The 21,835-nt window shown below is 36.9% G+C and overlaps 1 protein-coding gene across 2 annotated transcripts in view; it reads right to left on the reverse strand.

Moving 5' to 3' along the window:
* Positions 1-6,042: 6,042 nt before the first annotated feature.
* Positions 6,043-21,835, reverse strand: part of CDC73 (cell division cycle 73) — a 134,011-nt gene continuing 118,218 nt past the window's right edge. Inside the window, exons 16-17 of one of the 2 annotated variants that reach the window (XM_064276486.1) lie at positions 17,274-17,415; positions 6,043-16,385 (exon numbers count right to left, since the gene is read on the reverse strand). In XM_064276486.1, the coding sequence (XP_064132556.1) occupies positions 16,349-16,385; positions 17,274-17,415 (179 nt within the window). In that variant the 3' untranslated portion in view covers positions 6,043-16,348. The other variant, XM_064276487.1, reaches the window with a different exon arrangement.

The raw sequence follows: 21,835 nt of genomic DNA on the forward strand, positions 1-21,835 counted from the left end.
AACATAACAGGCACTAATCAAAAAAACAGAAAATAACAAATGTTGGAGAGCTAGTGGGGAGATTGGAACTCTTATGCACTGCAGGAGAGAATGTAAAATGGTACAACCACTGTGGAAAATGATATGATGCCTCCTAAAAAAGCTAGAAATAGGAGAACCATACAATGTAGCAATCCCACTTCTAGGAATATATGCTAGAGAAATAAGAGCTATCACACGAATAGACATACGCACATCCATGTCCATTGCAGCATTATTCACAATAGCAAAAAGATGGAAACAACCAAAGTGCCCATCAACAGATGAACGGATAAACAAATTATGGTGTATACACACAATGGAATACTATGCAATGATAAAGAACAATGATGAATCCATGAAACATAACACAGATGAATCTGGAGGGCATTATGCTGAGTGAAATAATCAGTCACAAAAGGACAAATACTGTATGAGACCACTATTACAAAAACCCAAGAAAAGGTTTACACACACAGAAAAAAAAAATCTTTGATGGTTAGGAGGGGTGGAGGGAAATTACTAACTAGTAAATCACTAACTAGACAAGTGTTAACTTTGGTGAAGGCAAAGACAACACACAATATAGGAGAAGTCAGCACAACTTGATCAGGGCAATGTCATAGACACATCCAAATACCTTGAAGGACCGAGTTACTGGGGCTGAGGTCTGGGGGCCACGGTGCCAGAGGACATCTGGGTCAACTGGCATAACATAGTTCATAAAGAAAATGTTCTACATCCAACTTTAGTGAGTAGCATCTAAGGTCCTAACAGTTTCCGACCAGCCATCTAGGATACAACTATTGGTCCCAGCATGTTCGGAGCAAGGGCAAATGAAGAAAACCAAAGATACATGGAAAATATTATTCCAAAGGACTAATGGACCACATGAACCACAGAATTCACCAGCCTGAGCCCAGAGGAACTAGATGGTGCCAGGCGACCACCACCGAATGCCCTGACAGGGATTACAATAGAGAGTCCCAGGCAGAGCAGGTGAAAAATGTAGAACGAAATTCGAATTCACACACACAAAAAGACCAGACTTACTGGTCTGATGGACACTTGAGGAACCTCTGAGACTATGGCCTTCCGACACCCTGCTAACTCAGAACTGAAGTCACTCCCAAAGTCCACCTTCCAGCCGAAGATTAGACAGGAGTATAAAACAGACGATAATACACAAGGCATGTGCTTCTTAGTTCAATCAAGTACATGTTACCAAGTGTGCAACACCTGCCCAAAAGCAAAGACAAGAAGGCAGGAAGGGACAAGAATACTGGATAAACGGATACTGATTACTCAGGGTGGAAGAGGAAAGGGGATAGTGCTGACACGTTGCAGGGATTGCAACTAACATTATAAATCTGTGTTTAAAATGTTTGAATGAAAAACTAATTTGCGCCCTAAAACACAATAAAATTAAAAATATATACATTAAGTTGGGACACTTATAGAACTCACCAGAGAGAATATGGGCTGGATGAGAAAAACAGCCTAGTTATCCACTGTTGCTCTAGTTGTCAGCCTGCTAACTCCAGACATAAGAATGAGTCCATCCTAGACTAGCTAGACCCCAGTCAACCTGCCAGCTGACTATAGATGCATGAGCAAGCCCAGCTCATGAAAATCTAGAGGGCCCAGATCAAGTGTGAGCCCAGAGCAGGCCACTTGACCCAAAGACTCAAGAACAATAATAAATGCTTAGTTTTTTAAGCCATTGAGTTTTGGGGTGGTATGTTACATACAAATAACTACCAACATCCACTGCCCACTTAGTTTTACCCTATCTGAAGAACATGATTTTGATTGTAATCCCCTCAAAAGCAGAGCCCCTATTTGGTGCTTATAGAATCTAAATTATATTACTCGCTTAGTTCTAAGGGCATTTTGACTTGCAATCCTGCATGTATATTTTGACTGGAGGCTTTTTTAAAAAAAAGTACGTCTCTAATTCAACACAGTACTGAACTCCAAGTATAGTCTGGAAACCAATGGCTACCTTTAGAAAAATCCTGCTTAAAAACATATTTTGTTTAGCCAACAAACAAAAACAAGTCTTTGGATTTGATTACCTTTAGTAAGTGCAAATATTTACCAGTATACTACATTCCCACCAATTCCCACTATTTTAATTAACCCAATGTACACATATTACTTGCCTGGTTCTACAGATATTTCAGTTTGCAATCCTTGGTGTAGATTTTGATCGTAGACTTTTTTAAAAAATGCAGTGCATCTCTAATTCAACACAGTACTGGAGACTGTAGCCAGAACAATAAGGCAAGAAAAAGAAAATGACAGGTACATAGATTGAAAAGGAAAAAATAAAGTTGGCCCTATTTGCAGATGACATGATGATATATACTGAAAACCCCAAAGAATCTACAAAAAAAAAAACACTTCTAGAACTATCAAGTGAGTTTAGCAAGGTTGCAGGATAAAACAATCAATATAAAAAATTAATTGTATTTTTATAAACTAGTGATGAACATGTGGAGACTGGAATTAAAAACCCAATACCATTTATAATTGCTCAGGAAAAAAAAGGTATAAATCTAACAGAACATGTACAGAACTTGTATGCCGAAAATAAATCAAAATGCTGATGAAAGAAATCAAAGAAAATCTAAGTAAATGGAGAGAGATACATACTGTGTTCATGGATTATAAGACAACATAGTAAAGATGTCAATTCTCCCCAAATAAATCTATAAATGTAACATAATTTCTACCTAAATCCTAGCAAATATTTTTTATAAATGTCAACAAGTTGATCTTCTCATTTATATGGGAAGGCAAAGGAATTTGTCTAGCTAATCTTAAAAAAAAAAAAAGTGAGGAGTCATTCTGCCCGATATTAAGACTTACTATATGGCTGCAGTAATTATAACAGTGTCGTATTGGTGGATAGAGGCACACAAAGATCAATGGAACAGATAAAGAACCCACATATATATGGACAATTGATTTTCTACAAAGTGCTAAGGCAATTCCATGGAGGAAGGATATTCTTTTCAACAAATGGTGATGAAACAATTGCACATGCATGGGTAAAAAAAAAAAATTTACCTGGGCCTAAACCTCACACCTTATGTAAAAATTCACTCAAAATGAATCACAGATTTAAATGTAGAATGGAAACCTATGAAAGTTTTAGAATATAGGAGAAAATCTTCGGGATCCAGGATTAGGTAAAAAGTTCTTAGATATGACACCAAAGGCATGATTTATAAAATTTAAAAAAAAATTATAAATTGGACTCCATCAAAATTAAAAACTTGCTCTATGACTATTAAGAGGAATAAACGGTAAGCTACAGACTGGGAAAAAATATTTGGAAACCATATATCCCACAAAGGACTTGTAACTGGAATGTAACAGGCAGTCATCACTTTGCGTGCTAGTGCAGGACTGTGAAAATCGCCACACAAGCTGAAACCATGCATGGAATCTTAATAGCGGGAAAAGCTATTATTGTCTCCACCCAAAAAACCCTGCTGCCGTCGAGTTACTGTCCCATGACTTTAAAAATACGTTTTAAACATTAAAAATTCTTTTTAATTATAAATGTATAGGGGAAATTTTTTAATAGTAAGATTATTTATGTAGCACATTGCAATTTAAGACATTACAAAGATTGAGTATTGAAGTGTTTTACTTCTTTGTAGAGAGTTCATCAAGAGAAATTTGAATAATGTTTGCCTTCTGATTATATAAATTAAAACAGAGAGTGAGCTTCTTTCCTGTTCCTTGAATTGTCATACTCCTAAGTCTGGATCAGCATCCAACATTTTATCTATTGTGTCTTCAATGTCATATTTCTGAGATTTCCTTTAACACAAGGATTTTTGTTACTTTCTCTGGGACGTTGTCATCCTTTCCTCACAACCACTTTCTTCATTTATGTCACTAAGTTTACCTTCATTTAATTCCTCTGGCTGCATAGAGAGTCTCTTGAACGGTAGCAATACCAACATTTCCACAGTGAGCTATTAAATTTGAATTTCACTTCCAGTTTTACCAGTTTTTTGTTCCTGTGCTCCACTTTCTTTTTGTGGGCCAAAGTCGTTTTTCAATTATCCATTTTTGTAAAATGTCACAGAAGTTTATCACTGGGAGACTGGGAGGTAAGACAACTACACGTTTTGAGCTCTGACAGATGTCCAGTGGCCAATTACCAACAAACTTTGAAAGAAGTGGTGATAGGTCACCGATCATGATGTGCATCCGTTATTGATGCTGCTATCTGTGGACTGAAGAGCTAGCAACAAAGTTTGTGTTTTATGCAATTACAGTTAATATACCACGGTAACTGAAGTTTGAACCATGTTACTTAATTAAACCACGGCACCTGAAATTCATGCATATGGGAACTATGTAAAGCAAAAATTGCCTATTTAAAGAACTCTCAAAATTCAACAGTAAGAAAAATAACAATCCAATTAGAAAATGGGCAAAAGACATGAGCAGATATTTCACCAAAGGGGATACAGGTAGTAATTAAGTTTTTACATAAAAATAAGTTCGACATCATTGCCATTAGGGAAATGCAAATTAAAACCAGGATGATATATCATTACACACCTAGCAAACCAAAACCAAGTAAGTTGCTATCAAGTCAATTCTCATTTGTGGCAACCCGAAGAATAAAACTGCTCTCTATTCAGGGAACATCTAGCTCAACTGGCATAACATAGTTTATAAAGACAATGTTCTACATTCTACTTTGATGAGTAGCATCTGGGGTCTTAAAAGCTTGCGAGCCACCATCATCTAAGATATTCTACTGGTCTCAGTGTGTCTGGAGCAAGAGAGAAAGAAGAAAACCAAAGACACAAGGGAAAGATTAGTCCGAAGGACCAATGAACCACAGCCACCACAGCCTCCACTAGAACAAGTCCAGCACAACTAGATGGTGCCTGGCTACTACCACCAACTGCCCTGACAGGGGTCACAACAGAGAGTCCCGGACAGAGCTGGAGGAAAATGTAGAACAAAATTCCTACTCAGAAAAAAAAAAGAAAAAAGACCAGACTCACTGGTCTGACAGAGACTGGAGAAACCCCGAGAGCACGGCCCCTGGACACCCTTATAGCTCAGTAAAGAAGTCACTCCTGAGGTTCACCCTTCAGCCAAAAATGAGACAGGCCCATTAAGCAAAACAAGGCTAAATGGGCACACCAGCCCAGGGGCAAGGATGAGAAGGCAGGAGGAGAAAGGAAAGCTGGTAATGGGGAACCCAAGGTCAAGAAGGGGAAAATGTTGACATGCGGTGGGGTTGGCAACCAATGTCACAAAATATGTGTATTGTTTAATGAGAAACTAGTTTGCTCTGTAAACCTTCATCTAAAGAAGACACACAAAAAATTTCTCTATAGGATTTTCAATGGCTGACTTTTTAGAAGTAGGTTGCCAGGTCTTTCTTCTGAGGCACCACTGGGTGGACTTGAACTCCCAATCTTTCAGTTAGCAGCCGAGCATTAACCTTTTGAGCCATCCAGTTACTCCACACCTATCAGAACAGCTAAAATAAAAAAACGTAACAACACCAAATGCTGGTGAGGATGCGGAGAAACTGGATCTCTCATACACTGCTGATGAAAATGTAAAATGGTACAGCCAAAATAGCTTGGCAGTTTCTTAAAAAACTAAATATCCACTTACCTGTGTGATGTCTCACCTGTGGGTGCCCACACCTGCGGCATCTGGCTGGTACTGGCTGTGCAGATATTTACAAAGCTAGCTTCCTCAATTCCTCCAAATCATTGTTCAAATGTCACTTTATCTGAGATTTCTCTGACCATCCCTATAAAACAGCAAATCCTCCCACCACCTTTATCCCAACACGGCCTAGTTTCTCTATCTTGCTTCATTTTTTTCTGTAGCACTTATTACCACCTGAGACACATTTATTCACTTACTTATTGCCTATCTTCTGCCACTCAGTGAGGGCATGGCAATGCTGCTTACCCTGTACCCCCACTGCTTGTCATTGGCATGAAGTAAACAACATTAGAATGAATTATCTGCCTAACCCATTGCATCGATTCAGACTCATAGTGGCTCTACAGGACAGAGTATAACTGCCGCACAGGGTTTCCAAGGCTGTGTAATCTTTACAGAAGCAGACTACCACATCGTTCTCCCTGGAGCAGCTGGTGGGTTCAAATCACTGACCTTTCAGTGACCAGCCGAGCTCTGAACCACTGTGCTACCAGGGCTACTCCAAATAATATCTGAGTGAAATATCTGCCTCCATTTCCCCTCCAGTATTGCCAGGAACCCACATAGTAAGATTTTCAAACTAATGAAATCTTCCTATAGTATTTAGTGATTGTATCCTTCTCATCCTTCTCTGTCTGTTCCTTTTTCTCCTTGTGATTCTTCACTTATTTGCATTAAAGATCCTAGACCTCTCTTCCAAGTGTTCTTATTCTTGTTACAACCTCCCTGTCCTCAGGTTTTGCTTTGCTAGAGATGACTTCCACATGATATCCCATGCCGTTAAGTCGATCTTCAATAGCGGCCATCCTTGTTTCTACATTTGCAGGTTTTTTTTTTGTTTGTTTGTTTGTTTTTTAGTTTTAGAAAGTTTCCAGTGCAATTGAATCCCATGTACTTCTGCAAAATTAGTCATCCATTTCCACCAGCAATTCTTTTTCACCACCCATTTATGAGTGTTCCTTCTCTCTACAGGCTTTTTTCCTTTAGACTATTTTCCTTTATCTACTCATTTATATTACTCTACTCATTTACCCTTTGGCACAAGTCAAAATTGTGGGATACTCTGAATGGCAATAAACCCAGAACAATCGAAGCTAGTTATCCCTGCTTCTGTGGGCAACCTGTAGGCTGTCAGCCCCCATCACAGACATCAGAAGGAACACCTCTTCTACCTTGTTCCCTCTGTTTACAAGAGCATGCCCTCTCCTAGCCCACCCTGCAGCAGAAGGTATTCTGAAGCTTAGAATTTTCCTTGTACCACATATGTGAACCTGCACCATTTTTCCTTTAAGTCTGTGGATCTTTAAGATCAAGGCTCTTTTAGGAGCTCAGATCCTTGCTGGAGGTGCCACAGCTGCAGGTCTGTAGGCCCCCGTCTGGATTAAAAAAGAAAACAAATCAAAGACAAGGTCCCCTACCATGTTCCAGCAGAATCAAGGGCAGCATACACTCCACACCTGAAAAACTCCAAACCCACAGCGATTGCTCTATTCAAGAAAGATAGCTGGCACACAGAACACAGAGAGTTTGACGGGAGGGAGTTAAGGACACATATATGAAGCCACCTTCCCAAAACCTTGTTTAAGTTGAAAGGCGCAAATTTGAATGTGGATGGAAAAGAATGAGTAAAGGATGACAGGATGAAAATTCAAGAAAGAGGAAATAGTAATAGTGAAAAATTCATGATAAAATGGAAGAGGTGTTAAAAGAAAATACAAATGGAAAAGACCCTGATGGGTGACAGGACATCTAAACCACTGTACTAGGAGGAAAGAAGAAAAGGATGCTTATTATATGAACACGTTTGTGAAATATAGCATTGGGAAGCTGGTGACTTATTTTCTCTGCCAAGAAAAGGTCAGGTTACTTCTGGGTGAAGACAATGGGGTAAAGTTGGTCACAGCTGGATCACACTTAGTAATTAAGGAATTGGCAGGGGAGCCAGGGAGGAGGAAAAAGTCACAATAAAATCATCTACCAAACAAGAAAAGGTACACCACCTCATGCCAACAACAACAAAAAAAACCCTAGGAAAGAATTCAGGTGTGATTTTCATAAGGCTCATAATAGCATCTAACCCACTTCACTACAGAAAAAGAAATCTGACAACATCCTATGAATTCTCAACCAAAATCAAGAACAAAGCAAATGAGGTAATGAGTGACGAGGCAGCCCAAAGTCAAAGGAAAACCCTCAGAAATGAAACACACTTTCCTATCACCAGTTATCTCCAGTGACTGAATTTCTGCAGTGCTGCCATTCAAGGTGCTCTCCTTTAATGAGGTGCACTTATTGAAACCTCAGAAGAGAACAGAGCTCCCAACAAAGGCCTCACCCACCCCCGGTAAACTCAGGTTACGGAACCAGAACACGAGAACCACATTCACATGGAAGCAGGTTGAAGACAAATAAGACTGAGAGAAGGTGGGAAGGCTGTCAAAAATTCATTTACTAAAATAAAAGCCCTTATAATCTGTGCTAATGGGACCAGCGGGTGATCCATTTTTTAAAAAGCATGTTCAGGGAAGGAGTCATTAAAATGACCATATCGCTTACATTTTACCTACTTATCTTAAAAAATATCTAAATGTACATTCATTCACCGATCTCTTGACATAAAGCCAAAACTTGTTTTGAGCATGGTTCCTTTAAAGCTCGTGCTATCCAGTTACCATCTTCTTGCTGCCATCAATGTCACTAGCCTGCGGCTGTCTTCCCTGTCACCCCATTCTGTGTCAGTTATTTTAATAATTTGTATGAATCATGGCCTGACAGATCCTTGATGCCTCACCTCAGTATCTCCTCCTCCTGTCTATCCCAGCAAATGCCAAGTTCTCGACTTTTGACTATCAGTACTTTATCACGTCTGAAATCTCGATTTCGCGTACAGGTAGCGCCTGGGTTATGACCCTGGCCCTCTAACGTCATGTACAGTTGCCCTCACTTTGAAACAACTGGACCGACCTCTACTCGCAACATATTCACCACAATCACCTTCACTCTCTGCACCTACAGCTTTTAAATCATTGAAAAGCCTCCGAGGCTTTTCTTGCACTAACCTTAAAAGAATTGCCATGGAGTCGATCCCTTCCCATAGAGACCCCAAAGGACAGAGTAGAACTGCCCTATAGGGTTTCCAAGGAGCAGCTGGTGGATTCAAACTGCCAACCTCTTGGTTAGCAGCCGCAGTTCTTAAGCACTGTGCACCTAAAAGAGAACCTTATGTACCTGTTCTGACTTACCTACAAATTTGACCTAAAGACGCAGAGGATCCCGGGGACTACCTGCATCCCATCGCTTGACCGTTACTCTTCATTTTTCAGGCTCACTTTCAGCCACATCTCTTTGAGGCTTTCAGCTCACAGGAGCGTGCCACTTTCTCACCGTTCTATCACTTACTGCCTTGAAAAGCTTAGAATCCATGCACCAGTGCTATAATCACCACCTTGCAAGTCAACTCCTCTGCCTGCTTCTATTTCCATCAGATAATTAACTATTTGCTGCCTCTGCACCCGCAATCATGCAGCTAAATGTTGCTAGAGAAATTATCACAGAGTAGGTTTGCCTACTTAAATTTATGACCACAAACTCCAAATGTACACAACATCGTCCAAATACTACTGTTTCCAGAGTTGGAGTTCCCATATAATTTCTTTCTTCTTAAATTCCTACAACTTGCTTCAGTCTTAAACTATTTTTATGCTTCTCAGTTTATTCCATCATCGGTAGCCCTAAGCACTTCCTTTTTGTACTCAATGGTACGTTACGGTACAAATCTAAAAATTACATAAGAATACAAATATTTTAAAACGTTTAACATTCAATACGATCATGAGCATTAAACCAGAAACCAATCAAATTAGTTGCCATTGAGTCAATTCCGACTCACGGCAAGCCCGTGTGCATCAGAGAACTATGCTCCACGGCGTTTTTTTTATGTATTTATTTTTACTCAATACGTGTGAAACTGTGCTACCTCGTTTTATTTATTGTACTTTAGATGGTTTACGGAGCAATTGTTTCTCACTAAACTATATATTGTTTTGTGACACTGGTTGCCACAATTGGCTGTGACATGTCAGCACTCCCCTTCTTGACCTTGGGTTCCCCGTTACCAACTTTCCCATCCCCTCCCCCCTTCTCATCCTAGCCCCTGGGCTGGTATGTCCACTTAGACTTGTTTCGTTTTATGGGCCTGTCTAATCTTTGGCTGAAGGGTGAGCCTCAGGAGTGGCTCCATAGGGTTTTAAATGGCTAATTTTTCAGAAACAGATTGCCAGGCCTTCCTTCAAGGCACCTCTGAGTGGACTCGAACCACCAACCTGTCAGTTAGCAGCTGAGTGCTTTGACACTCTGCAACACCTAGGAACTCCTCCATGAACACGCTGTGGTTGTATGTCACTGAGTCAATTCCGACTCATAGAGACCCCGTAAGACAGAGTAGAATTGCCCCATAGGATTTCCAAAGACCAGTTGGTGGATTTGAATTGCTGAAATTTTGGTTAGCAGCTTGAGCTCTTAACCACTACGCCACCAGGGCCAATTGTGCTAAAACAAGTAGGTGAGCCACGAGCAAGCTCATTTGATCTCCCCAACCATCGCAGTCACTTAATAAGCACTTTCGAACTGCTCCATTTTAAAGGAAAAACATGTTTTTTTTTTAAAAAAAATGCCATTACTACATTTAGTTTTAATAATGTTAACTCTGTGAAGCCAGTTCTTCTGTGAGTATACACTACCGTATTTTCTCGCAGTGAATGCTGTATACCCAATGTGTTTCCATTTGGAATTTGTTGGCAAATAACAGTCCAAGTGTGATGAACAGGCTCTCTCAGATGCTTTACGCTTCATTATAGTCTCACCCCTATTTGTATTATTTGTGTAATATAAATCAGCATTCTATGGATGAGGGTAAATTATAAAATATTAATAACTAATTCTATGCCAGAGGATCTACAAATAATAGGAGACACAACAACGAAGCCTTCTGCAGAGATGATTTTATGGTCATTTAAGAAAACAGAGAGGAAAAAGTCTTCCAACCCACCATAAATGCTGATCATTGTATGATTATATGTAAAAAGAAAATGTTTTAGAAGGGGGAAAAGCATATTTCACAATGTGCTGTTATTTATATACTAGCACCTTTGAACCTTAAAAAGATTCAACAGCATTTACAACTCATGCCTTATCTATTTTAGTTATGCAGATGCTCACCCAAGAGCAGATGATCAAAGGAACAGAAATGCAGAATAAAATACATATTTAGTGGGCACTTATGAATTAAATGGAAATTAAGTTCAAATACAGCCCATTAAACTCTTCATTAAAGACATTTTGCTGCAGAACATTCACACATTACTAGCACTGATGCTTTTAATGATTTGATTACATGGGAGTACAGTTTGTTTTCAAACTATAAAATATTAAAACCAGGAGACTTGATAAGCTTAAAGATAATGTAATTTACGAGGATACACCCTTAATTCAATTAGAATAACGACAGGAAATTTGACCATAACCAAACTGTAAGTTCAGCAGTACATGTAGCCTGTTACCTTCCTGGGAGAACTGTGATTCTCTACACTGTTTTTAACTATCTCATTAATTTTTCAAGATTAAAACGATACAGAAAAGGAGACTATAAATGGATTTAATTCATTTGTTTTCGAAGTGAAAACATATTTTGATTTTTTTCCCAAAAAGAGAAATACCGTCCCTGATAGATGTCCCAAATCACTCAATGTAGACTCTCACCACTGACACCCCACCCCACAATACGGTTTCTGGCTCTTTGGTTGAATGCGGTTTTTTTTGGTTGGGAAAGAGGAAGGCAAAAAAGGTCCCTAAGACTCCTAAGGTATAGTACTACAAAACGTTTTATTTACAATTAAATTGGAAATTAATCAAGTTCTGATCTGAAATGGAATCAGAATGGGCAGAAAATTTCATCAGGTCATAAGGCAGTCCAAACTTAAGATCTATCCCAAAACTGCTTCACTGGAGAAAGAGTACAAACTGGCGGTGAAACACCCATTTTCAGCTCCTCCTCCACTGCGTGAACTGCATTACATACCAAACACTCTGGTCAAGCTTTGAGGTTAAGTAGCTTTTCGTCAATTTAAAGTGGATAGAACTGGAATTCAATGGCAAACAAAATCCCTGGAGAGATCATTTGCTTAAATTTGACAGAGTATCACCCCACTTTTTGCATTTTCGCAATAAAACTAGTTTTATCTGATAAGCTTAACTCACTTAAAAATGCTTACTCCATTTCAGAAAATGCCACTTATAACTTTCAAAATACTCTTATCAACATTACCTAAAATAATGCACATAAACCCAAAGAGATCAGTAATCTGAAAGTACTGTTACCTATAACAACCTATTATACATCTTCAATGATTCCTTAGTTACTACTTGAACATATTAATATAAAAACCATGTTGAGAGTCAATATACTTCCAAATGTGGCAATAAATAGACCACACAGGACATGGCATTTCAAAATTTCTAATCCAATTCTTAATTTAGGTTGAATTCAGTTATTTCCACCCTGTTTTAAAAGTTAATACATATAGAAGTCCCCAGGTTCCAAACTTCAGACTTCCAAGTTGCAGTACTTGCCCTTTAATGTCACGTCCATTTGCCCTCACTCTGAAACAACTGAACCAACCCCTACTTGCAACAAATTCTTCATCACAATCACCCTCACTTGTTCCATGTGCAGCTTTTAAACCACTGAAAAGGCTTCACGCCTTTCCTTGCACTAAACGCACGGTACGCACCTGTTCTGACATAATACAGATTTGACCTAAAGGCACCGGTAGCAGCTGATCAGGTTTGTAACCCAGGGAATGCCTGTAAAGGTTAAACTAACCAGGTGAACGGCAAACCCAAGGTAAGTCAAGTAATATTAAGGCTAGTGAAATTAACTGTAAAAAAACAAAAGCAGTTGGCAGCTTTTCAACTGAGGGCAAATTTCTGCAGTACTTATTTTATAAATTATTTTTCCTCAGCATTCTACATAAACTTTAGCCTGATACAACAGCCATTTCTTTAGCAAGAATCTTAAAAAAAAAAAAAAAAAAAGTGTGTAGGCTTTAATAAACTTCTCTGCCTTAGTTATAATTTTGCATTTAAAGCAGTTTCAAAATACAAAAGTTTAAAGCCACTTTTCAAGCTATTCTGACAAGCTTTTGTAATTTTTGTGTTTGTTATTTTATAAAATATATTGTTGGTCTCAAAGAATTTTACATACTACGCTAGTTCAGTAAGTGACACACATATGAGTTATCTGACAATGTGACACATTATTTTTGACCACATATGTAGAGCCTCTCATTATTTCTATTAATAACATCTATAAGACAGAATTGCTTATATGATGTAGCAAAAAATATGGCAACTGACCACTCCCTCCCCACCCTCCAAAAAGAACAAGGCCATCGCTTAAATTTTGTTACGAGTCACAAAAAAATTTTATTTAGGAAAAATACCCCTTCAATGTTTATTAGATAACGAATCATATTCAAACGAGTAATTTACTTTTACTTTTTCTGTGTAGACCAATTCAAAATATGCCTCTTTCCTTTCATAAGCAAAATGTATTTGTTTCATTCTGCATGGCAGATAAGAATTAATACTTTACTTCCTTCTACCTTAAAAAAATGAATTTTCCTTATTACTAATCAGTTCTTTCTGTATGGATTGTTGCCGTGCTGCTGTTAACAAAATAGTAATGGATATGGACACATGGGAAAAAATAAGCTATGATACTAGTTTATAATGAAATATATTAAACATTGTTTAAATATTAAACAGCAAAATACTCCTTTTATATTAAATAAATAAGGTTTGGATTTGTCACTATGGGATATAGGCCAAAACCACCAATAATGGTGATGGTCTAGTGCAAAGGGTGACCACAGGGGGGGGAAAAGAGAGAAGAAAACATTTAATACTGGTATTGTTTTCAATAACGATCTTAGCCACTGATTCTCAGTCTTTCCTGCACATTAAGATTACCTGGAGATCTTTTAAAATCTCAAACAATTTAAATTAGAACCTATAGGTATAGGATTCAGGCTTCAGTATTTTTAAAAGTTCCCCAAATGATTCTAATGTGCAGGTAGGGTTGAGAGCTACTGATTTAAACCTAAAAGCTTCTTACTATTACCCAACTTAGATTGTCCTACGAATAAATGCAGCTTTGAGCAAACAAGGGTATCTCCAGTTAACAGTAACTTATCTATAAGTCAAGGCTATTAATGAGAACTTTATTTCCATTAAAATTTCTGCTTATGCCCCTTTATTCTCTGTACTTTGGTGTTCTCAAACTTCCAAGACCAAGTGAAGTCAAACTACTTTTTTTGTAATAAATCAGTTACAATGAAAAGACATCATTCATTCATGCATATAAATATTCACTGAATGCCTACTGTGTGCAAGGCACTGTGCTAGGTACTGCTGTAGGACTTTAATAATAGAGTTATGGGAGAATGAATAGTGGCTAGCTCAAAACTGGTTTTTTAATATAATTAATGGTTATAAAACTAATGACATGGACTTAAATAAGGGACTAAACTGCCCCCCAAAATGAAAACAAGTACATATTAAGGGTCTGATTTTAAAATATATGGTATAGCATATTTGTACTTTTCCTAATGTTCCTTATAGTATTTCCAGAAACCTTTGAATTACATAAGGCAAATTCAAAATAGAAAAATAAACCCTGTTCAAATAGATGTCACCAATTTTAACCACACTCTGTATCAAGTAAAAATCATACGTAAGTATAAATACTAAAAATCTTTATGGAAAGGTAGTTCAGGTCCACTAGTAGTAGTCTTAACAAGAAATCTTACATTGAAATATTAGATTGCTAGTCCTTGACTATTTCAACTTGGAGAAAGTTTATATAATACATAATTATACCTTAAAATTTTGAAAACAGATTCATATGCTGAGGAATTCTAATGTGAACAAGTTTGAGTTTTCCTTTATTTTCAAGAAGAGAAGACGGAGAGAAGAGAAAGGGGCAGAATCTGTTCAAACCTTGCAAATATACTAAAATCTGGTCATTTAAAATGCTGACTGCTTTTCTTCTATAGCCTTGTGAATTCCTGATGAATAAGTATCTTCTCTATGTACTATGGGTATGGATTTATGTGGCTATTTAAAAAATAAATAATGAGCACTTCTCATTTCTATGGTAGCATTAAACTTCACAAAGAAACTAGGTAATGTCAGCTTAACAAATAAAAAAGTGCTAAAGGTTTACAAAACGTATGTTAACCTAGGAGAGATCACTGAAAAAAAAAAAAAAACGGAGAAAAAAATGACATAAGACTGAATGATAAGCAATGATGCTAATGGCAAAAATTCTTTAGGGAAAGGTTCCCAGTTGCCTATAAGGAATAAAAGGTGAAATCAAGGCTTGAGGAAAATGCTCTTTTGTTGTACCTTGGATGCAACACTCTGTCTCTAAAATAGAGAAGTAGTAAAATATTTTTACTAAGTTAAAATATAGGTTTTATATTCTATACCATATTAATAAGCACACAAAAATACCAGTGTTTTTATCTTGTTTCTGTTCAGACACTTAAGCAAATGTGTTCTTTGGTGCCTGGGAGAGTTTATCAATATTTAAGGATAATGGAAGATAAGAACTCCAAGACTGACATGCTTAGAAATAGAAGACTAAAAACCCCATACCATAAAAAATAAGAATCGAAGGTGACCTATGAGAAAAGAAGGTAATGTTACACTGCAGTAGGGCTGAGATATATTCCTTCCCCCAAACCATACTCTGGCTCCCAAAATAAAAAGTACTAGAGCCTATTAGGTTTTTAATCTGTGTTTTGAGATTTTTCAAGTGGAGAGATATCACAGATAGAAATATATCATCCTAACTTTTAAAATCACCGAAGTCAGTGAGAAGAATACACATTCATTAAATGTATTCACTGTAAGAAAAGAAATATCAGGAAGGCTGAACAGTTCAGCCGACGCTGAATAATTGTTCTTGATTTTTCATTATTCCTTTTTAAATAAAAAGTGTTGATATAGTATACATACAGGTTGACATTTTGATTCATTCAAAGTAGTCACATCCCTTTGCTTAGTTTCAGAAAAAGTTCCAGAGGCTAAAATTTAATACCATTCATAACATAGTATTTTCAATAAAAGGAATGAGAGAGCAATGAAAAATCAGAAGCAAGATGGCTTAGAGAGCCTTATAACCTCTAAATATACACACATTTGTAACCTGTATTTATTTTCTAAAGAAACAAATTTTAAGTAATGCTAATTTAACCAATGGAGAAAAAACTTCTATCAAAATATACAATTTCCATTACAGACTAGAAGGCTAATATTAAAAAAATAGTTGTAAGCCAAAAAGTTTGCTTATAATGGATGACAGGCATCATCCCATTGAAGCACAAAGCATCAAATAAGGTCTTATAAAAGATCAATCAGTGATCTTCTTCATTTTAAGTTCTTGATAAATTCATAAAGCTTGAGTCTCAGTCTTTAGATCAAGGAATATCCAGGCTTCTCAATCCAAATTTCCAGAAAAAAGGGGAAACCAAGTAATTCAGAATCTCAAGTGGGATTTATGCTTTACCATGTACCTGAAAAATAATAATATTATAATAGGTTATAATGGTTATAGGAATTTTAGAATTTTTAGATTACATGTAAAAATAAGTTGGCATTTCTTAAAACTTAAAACTGCCTGTGCAAGAAAATGTGTTCTCTAAAAAACTGGAAACCTGATACTGTGACCTTTGGAAATCTAAACACATCTGAAGTAATCTAGACAAAACATTCCTCTCATTACATCCTATAACCCAACAGCTTCTGCCTAGAATGATAAATGTTTCTCTTTAGTATAGTATCACAGTTATAATCATGTGTTGGGTTACTTCACTCTGACTTTGAGATAACCGATAATATCCAGTGAGACATTTCAACCAAGAAAGTTTTAAAGAGCTCTTCAAAAAGAGCAACAGATTTAATGTTCTTAAATTTTCCATAGAAACTGTTGTTTCTGTGAAGGGCTTTAAGAACTCTATTATTCAAGTAAATAAATTAAAAAATTCAATTCCTTTCATGATCTACCCATAACTCAAATAAATCTAGAGTCAGAGACCTATCAGTGCTGGCAAAATACGTAGGGATCACATAATCCAAGCCCTTGGACAGATAAAAAAATTTGAGGTTCGGAAAGATCACATAGGTAATTAGAGCCAGATCACAAAAACAAGACTAAAATCTAGGCCTTCTGACTCAGGGCTGACTGTTCTACCAGGCTATAAATCCTTTCTCCATCTGTTTCTAAAGTCAATATATCAACAGATATTCATTAATTATCTATTGTGGATCAGCATCAAATTAGACAATATTGGAAAAGGGAACTAGGGAATATGGCTTACAACTTTATGGGACTTAAAATCTAGCTGAGACAGGCAAATTACTACAACAAAACATGGGGAAGTGTATTTTAGGATCAGAATTACCTATCCAATGTTTCCCAGAACCGTAAGAAAATTGGTCTATCCAAATGACGTTTGTGATAGCTGAGTTCTAATACTGTTACATCCCATTTCTGAACATTTGGATCGAGACGAACTTCATCATACTTGAGATGGAAGGCTTTAACTATATGGGGGAAATAATATTTTTTTATTCAAGCTGCAATCAAAATTATGAAAACATTTTATAGAAGAATAAAAATATTATCCAATACAGACATTAACTAAAAAAACTAAAAAATAAATTCAATCTTTCTTCTACCAATCAAACCTGTATTATAATCAAAGTGATATTTTAAATAGATGCTGCATACTAGAGTATCTTCGAAAACACTTAATTCAATAAATATGTTTATACATGCCAGCCACTAAATAGTGAAATGAAGAACAAAGTAAGATAAAATGCATATAGTCCAGGGAAGGGTAAGGATCAAAGAAAGACCACTAGAACACAATAAAGTAAGAATAATGGGGTACCATAGGATCACAAAAGAATACCTTACCCAGATCATGGAATTCAGAAAAGACGTGCACAGGCAATGAAACTAAAAACTTAAATAATAAAGTAAGAATTAAGCAAGCACAAAAGTGATCCAGTTAGCAAGAAGAGCATGCTCAAAGAGAAAACAGTTTATTCTAGGAACTGAAGACATTTAATCAAACGGCATTACGGAAAATAATGCAGGGCAGAGATAAGATCGGAGAGGTTCCAAGCAATGTTGGCCTCGTAGGCCACATAAAGGGGTAAAGCATACAGCAGTGAGTAATTTAACACAATTTAGTCACTGAGAGGGGGAAGAAATTGATTTCCTCATTTGGGCAGGAACTATATGAATGGCAACAAAAAGAACCATGGAATAACTGGGGAGTGAGAACTAACAGGACTTGATAAGTCATGATGAAGAGGGGAAAAACACAGGAATGACCAAGACAAAGTCTCCACCCCCATGGAGCTTATATTCTAACAGTTAGATAAATATACAAAAAAATCTCAGATACTATAAATGCTATCAAGGAAAAATAAGACAGGATAAGGAGAAAAGATAATACAAAGTGGGTGAGAAGTAATTTAGATAAGGTGTTCAGGGAAGGCCTCTCGAAGAGGTTACCTAGAAGCAGACAGCTAAATGAAATAAAAAGTAGTCTAGTAATGATCTGGGGGAAGAGGATTTCATGCAGAAGTAACAGTTGATACAAAGGCCCTGAGATGGGAGCAGGCTTACAGTGTCCAATAAACAAGTGTAATTTTTTTGTAGGCAATGGCCTATATGTAGAACCTTCTTGGCTATGGTAAGGAATCTGAATTTTATTCCAAATGTGGTAGTAAGCCACTGCAAAGTTTAGAACAAGAAGGTGAAATCATCTGATTTTCATTTTTAAAAGATTAACTCTGGCTGCACAGCAGATAAAAGACTCTAGGGCAAAACTTCCCAGCTGGTGTGTGCTGCAAACAGGTAACAAGTGGGCCATAAAATACTGGCTTATAAACTTTCTCTTCCCTTGATCATCCAGTTGAATCATCCCAGCTGGTTTATTATTGTACCTGCAATTAATTTATCATCAGTAGAGCTTGTTTTCACGTATGTAAAATACTTAGCTTTCCCTTCAACTTTTCACTCTTTTCCTACTGTATACGATTGTTACTGTTATCATCATTATCTGATATTAAGAGTTTCAGAAGAAAAAAACAATTGGCTTCGTTAATTTTTTTGGTAACTACTGTGTGGATTGCTTGTTTCATATTGTTTGCTGGCTACTGGCTTTGATGTTACATACTATAATCTAGGTCAATTTCTTGATGTGAATCCAAAAAGAATAATTTGTGTCCCCCCCCAAAAAAAATTCCAAAAAGACATTATTTTCTAAATTACTTGCTTTAAGAAATAAATGTCCTTCCACCAGACACAATTATTCATTTCGAATTTAATTACACCAATTCATTTAAAAAGCTATATATCTATGTCCTTATGGCTTCAGAAAATTCATTTTCAAAGTATTATTTGTGGAAAGTTTTTAATTTCTTAAAAAATTTTAATTACTGAATTAAATGAAAACAACAATCCAATATTTTCTATTCTGCTTAGTACATGTTTCATTTTTCTAATTTTTCAATACAATTTGCTTTAAATCATTCTTAAAAATACGCATGGCATACTGTGGTGCAATATTTTTGTGTGGCCTTTCTGGCCATAGTCTTGTCATTCCCACCCAAGTGATTGGGTGGGACTGTGCAAATAGGGTAATTATGGCCCACCAACGAGATTGGTCAGTTTTGCCATCTCATTGGGCTTGAAATGAGCCATTCCAAAAGGTGGGAAAGAGAGGATCTCACCATCACCAAGGAAAAAGTGCCAAGAATGGAACACGTCATTTGGAGCGGGGAACCCTGCACTGAGAAGCTCCTGGAGTCAGGAGACCCAGAGAGAGACACAGAGAGAGCTGTAACACTGAAGACTGCAAGAAGCAGTGGCAGAGAAACGGCGGCAGGAATAAGAAGCAGGAGAGAGCACAGTGCACTTTCCCGCCCGTGGAGCGAGAAAGCTGACCTTAAGAGATGAGGCTTACTGGCAGAGTGGGTGCCTCTGGGCACTTACTGGCAGAGCTCAAAGAGCTTTGTAACAGTTGCCTGAGCAGGGCAGAGGCCGAGGGGCCAGAGAGAGACGTGCCTGCAGCACGGCTGGGGAAAAGTCTGTTCTGATGGAAGAACTGTTTTCTGAGTGTTCCTGAAGCTAAATTGTAACCTGTTAGTTCCCTAATAAACCCCATAATCGTGAGTATGGTCTGTGAGTTCCGTGTAGCTGCTGGTATGAATTATCAAACTCCACAGAGAAGCAGACAATGCCGTGGGAGAGACAGTTTGGTGTCAGAATTGGTAAAGATGGCGGAGAAGAGGCATGTCTGATCTCCGCCTCATAGGAATCAGCCTTGGGCTGTTGATCTTGATTCTCCTTCCCTCTTGTGAAGTTACAGGAAGTCAGACACCACCCTCACACACCATTTTTACACCTACATTAAAAAAAAAAAAAAACTATTATCTAAAGGCCTACATCCACTTTAATTTCAATAGATTTAATTTTTATATTTACTTTTTCACCTAGAATTTTTTTTAAATTAAAGCTGGAATTTCAGAGTCGTAAACATAGCAGTCCAAAAGATTAAGCATAAATTTTCTCTCACCAGACAAAATATTTTATTCACATGAAGCAATGGTGCCAAGCAAACTTATACCAACAAATTACCATATAACATTTTATTCAGAAAAAGAATTGAAGTTTTTAAGCCTCTGCAAGTAATAAATAAATAAATAAAATTATAAGAAGCCAGTTGTATAGTGACACAATGAACACTAACGGTAAAACACCTCACACAACTAAAAATTGATCATTTTTCCACACTGCGTTAATCTTCTCAATACTTTTGAGGGGGAGAGACAAAAGAAAAAAAAATAGGAAAAAAGATGCCCTTTGTAATAATATTTAGTAGATACACTGGTAGCATGTAAGATGACAGAGACAAAATAATTCAGAAGATTATTACGTGAAAAGTTTTCTTCTCAATGGTGACTAGCAAGAATTGGAAGAAATCATTAAAAAAAATCTTGATAAAAATTGTAGCAATTTCAAGCATAAAATGTAATAACTTAAAGTTATAGCCATCGTTACAAGCTCAAACTTCTCATTAAAATTTTTAAAAGATTTTATTTGGCAATTTTATGCAATTCAATATTTAATATCTTCTCTAATACTCTGTATTTTTGTTATCACAATTATGTAATATAAAGAAAATATACACTCTTCTCACTTATCAACATGGTTAGGTTCCAGAGACCAGATCGTTATGTGAAATCAACATTATGCAAAAATGGAGGATGGCCACATCAGAGCACAAATGGAGGATGACCACATGATTACATAACTGCCAAACCACTGAGAATCATGGCCCAACTAAGCTGACACAAAACCTTAACCATCACATCTAGCGTTACTCTCGCCTCGCACCTCAACGTTCGTTACTGTCAGACGTACATCACTAATGTGCAAAATAATTGGATAGTAGGTTTTTTACTATTGTTGTAAAGGCAAAATGTCCGATAGCTAAATGGTTGACAAGTGAGAAGATGTACTTTTTTTTTTTAAACCAAGGTTCATACAGATTCTCCCAAATGCCCTCAGTTTTTCAGTTTTTCCCCATTATGCTACATATATTATCATTTTTTATTTGTGTTATGATGGGGAAAATGATGGAAAACTAAAGAGGCAAGGGTAAAAGCAGGGAGACCAACTAAAAGCTAAGAGATGGGATACTCCTAAGTTTTTTTGCTTAAAGCAGTTTACTTAAAGAGCTAACTAAGGAAGAAAAGGAAAAAAAAAAAAAAGTTTGAGAATGGAGGAGAGAGTAAGACACTCAATTCCATTTACATCAGGCTGAGTTTGATGCACCAATGGGGCACCAAGAGGAGCTATTTGGTAGTCAATGAGATATGCAGTCCCAGAGTATTGAGGAAGAGACATAACTTTTAGGATAACAGCATATTGTAGATAATAACT

This window comes from Loxodonta africana, chromosome 25 (assembly GCF_030014295.1).
Source record: "Loxodonta africana isolate mLoxAfr1 chromosome 25, mLoxAfr1.hap2, whole genome shotgun sequence".
NCBI classification, from domain to species: domain Eukaryota; kingdom Metazoa; phylum Chordata; class Mammalia; order Proboscidea; family Elephantidae; genus Loxodonta; species Loxodonta africana.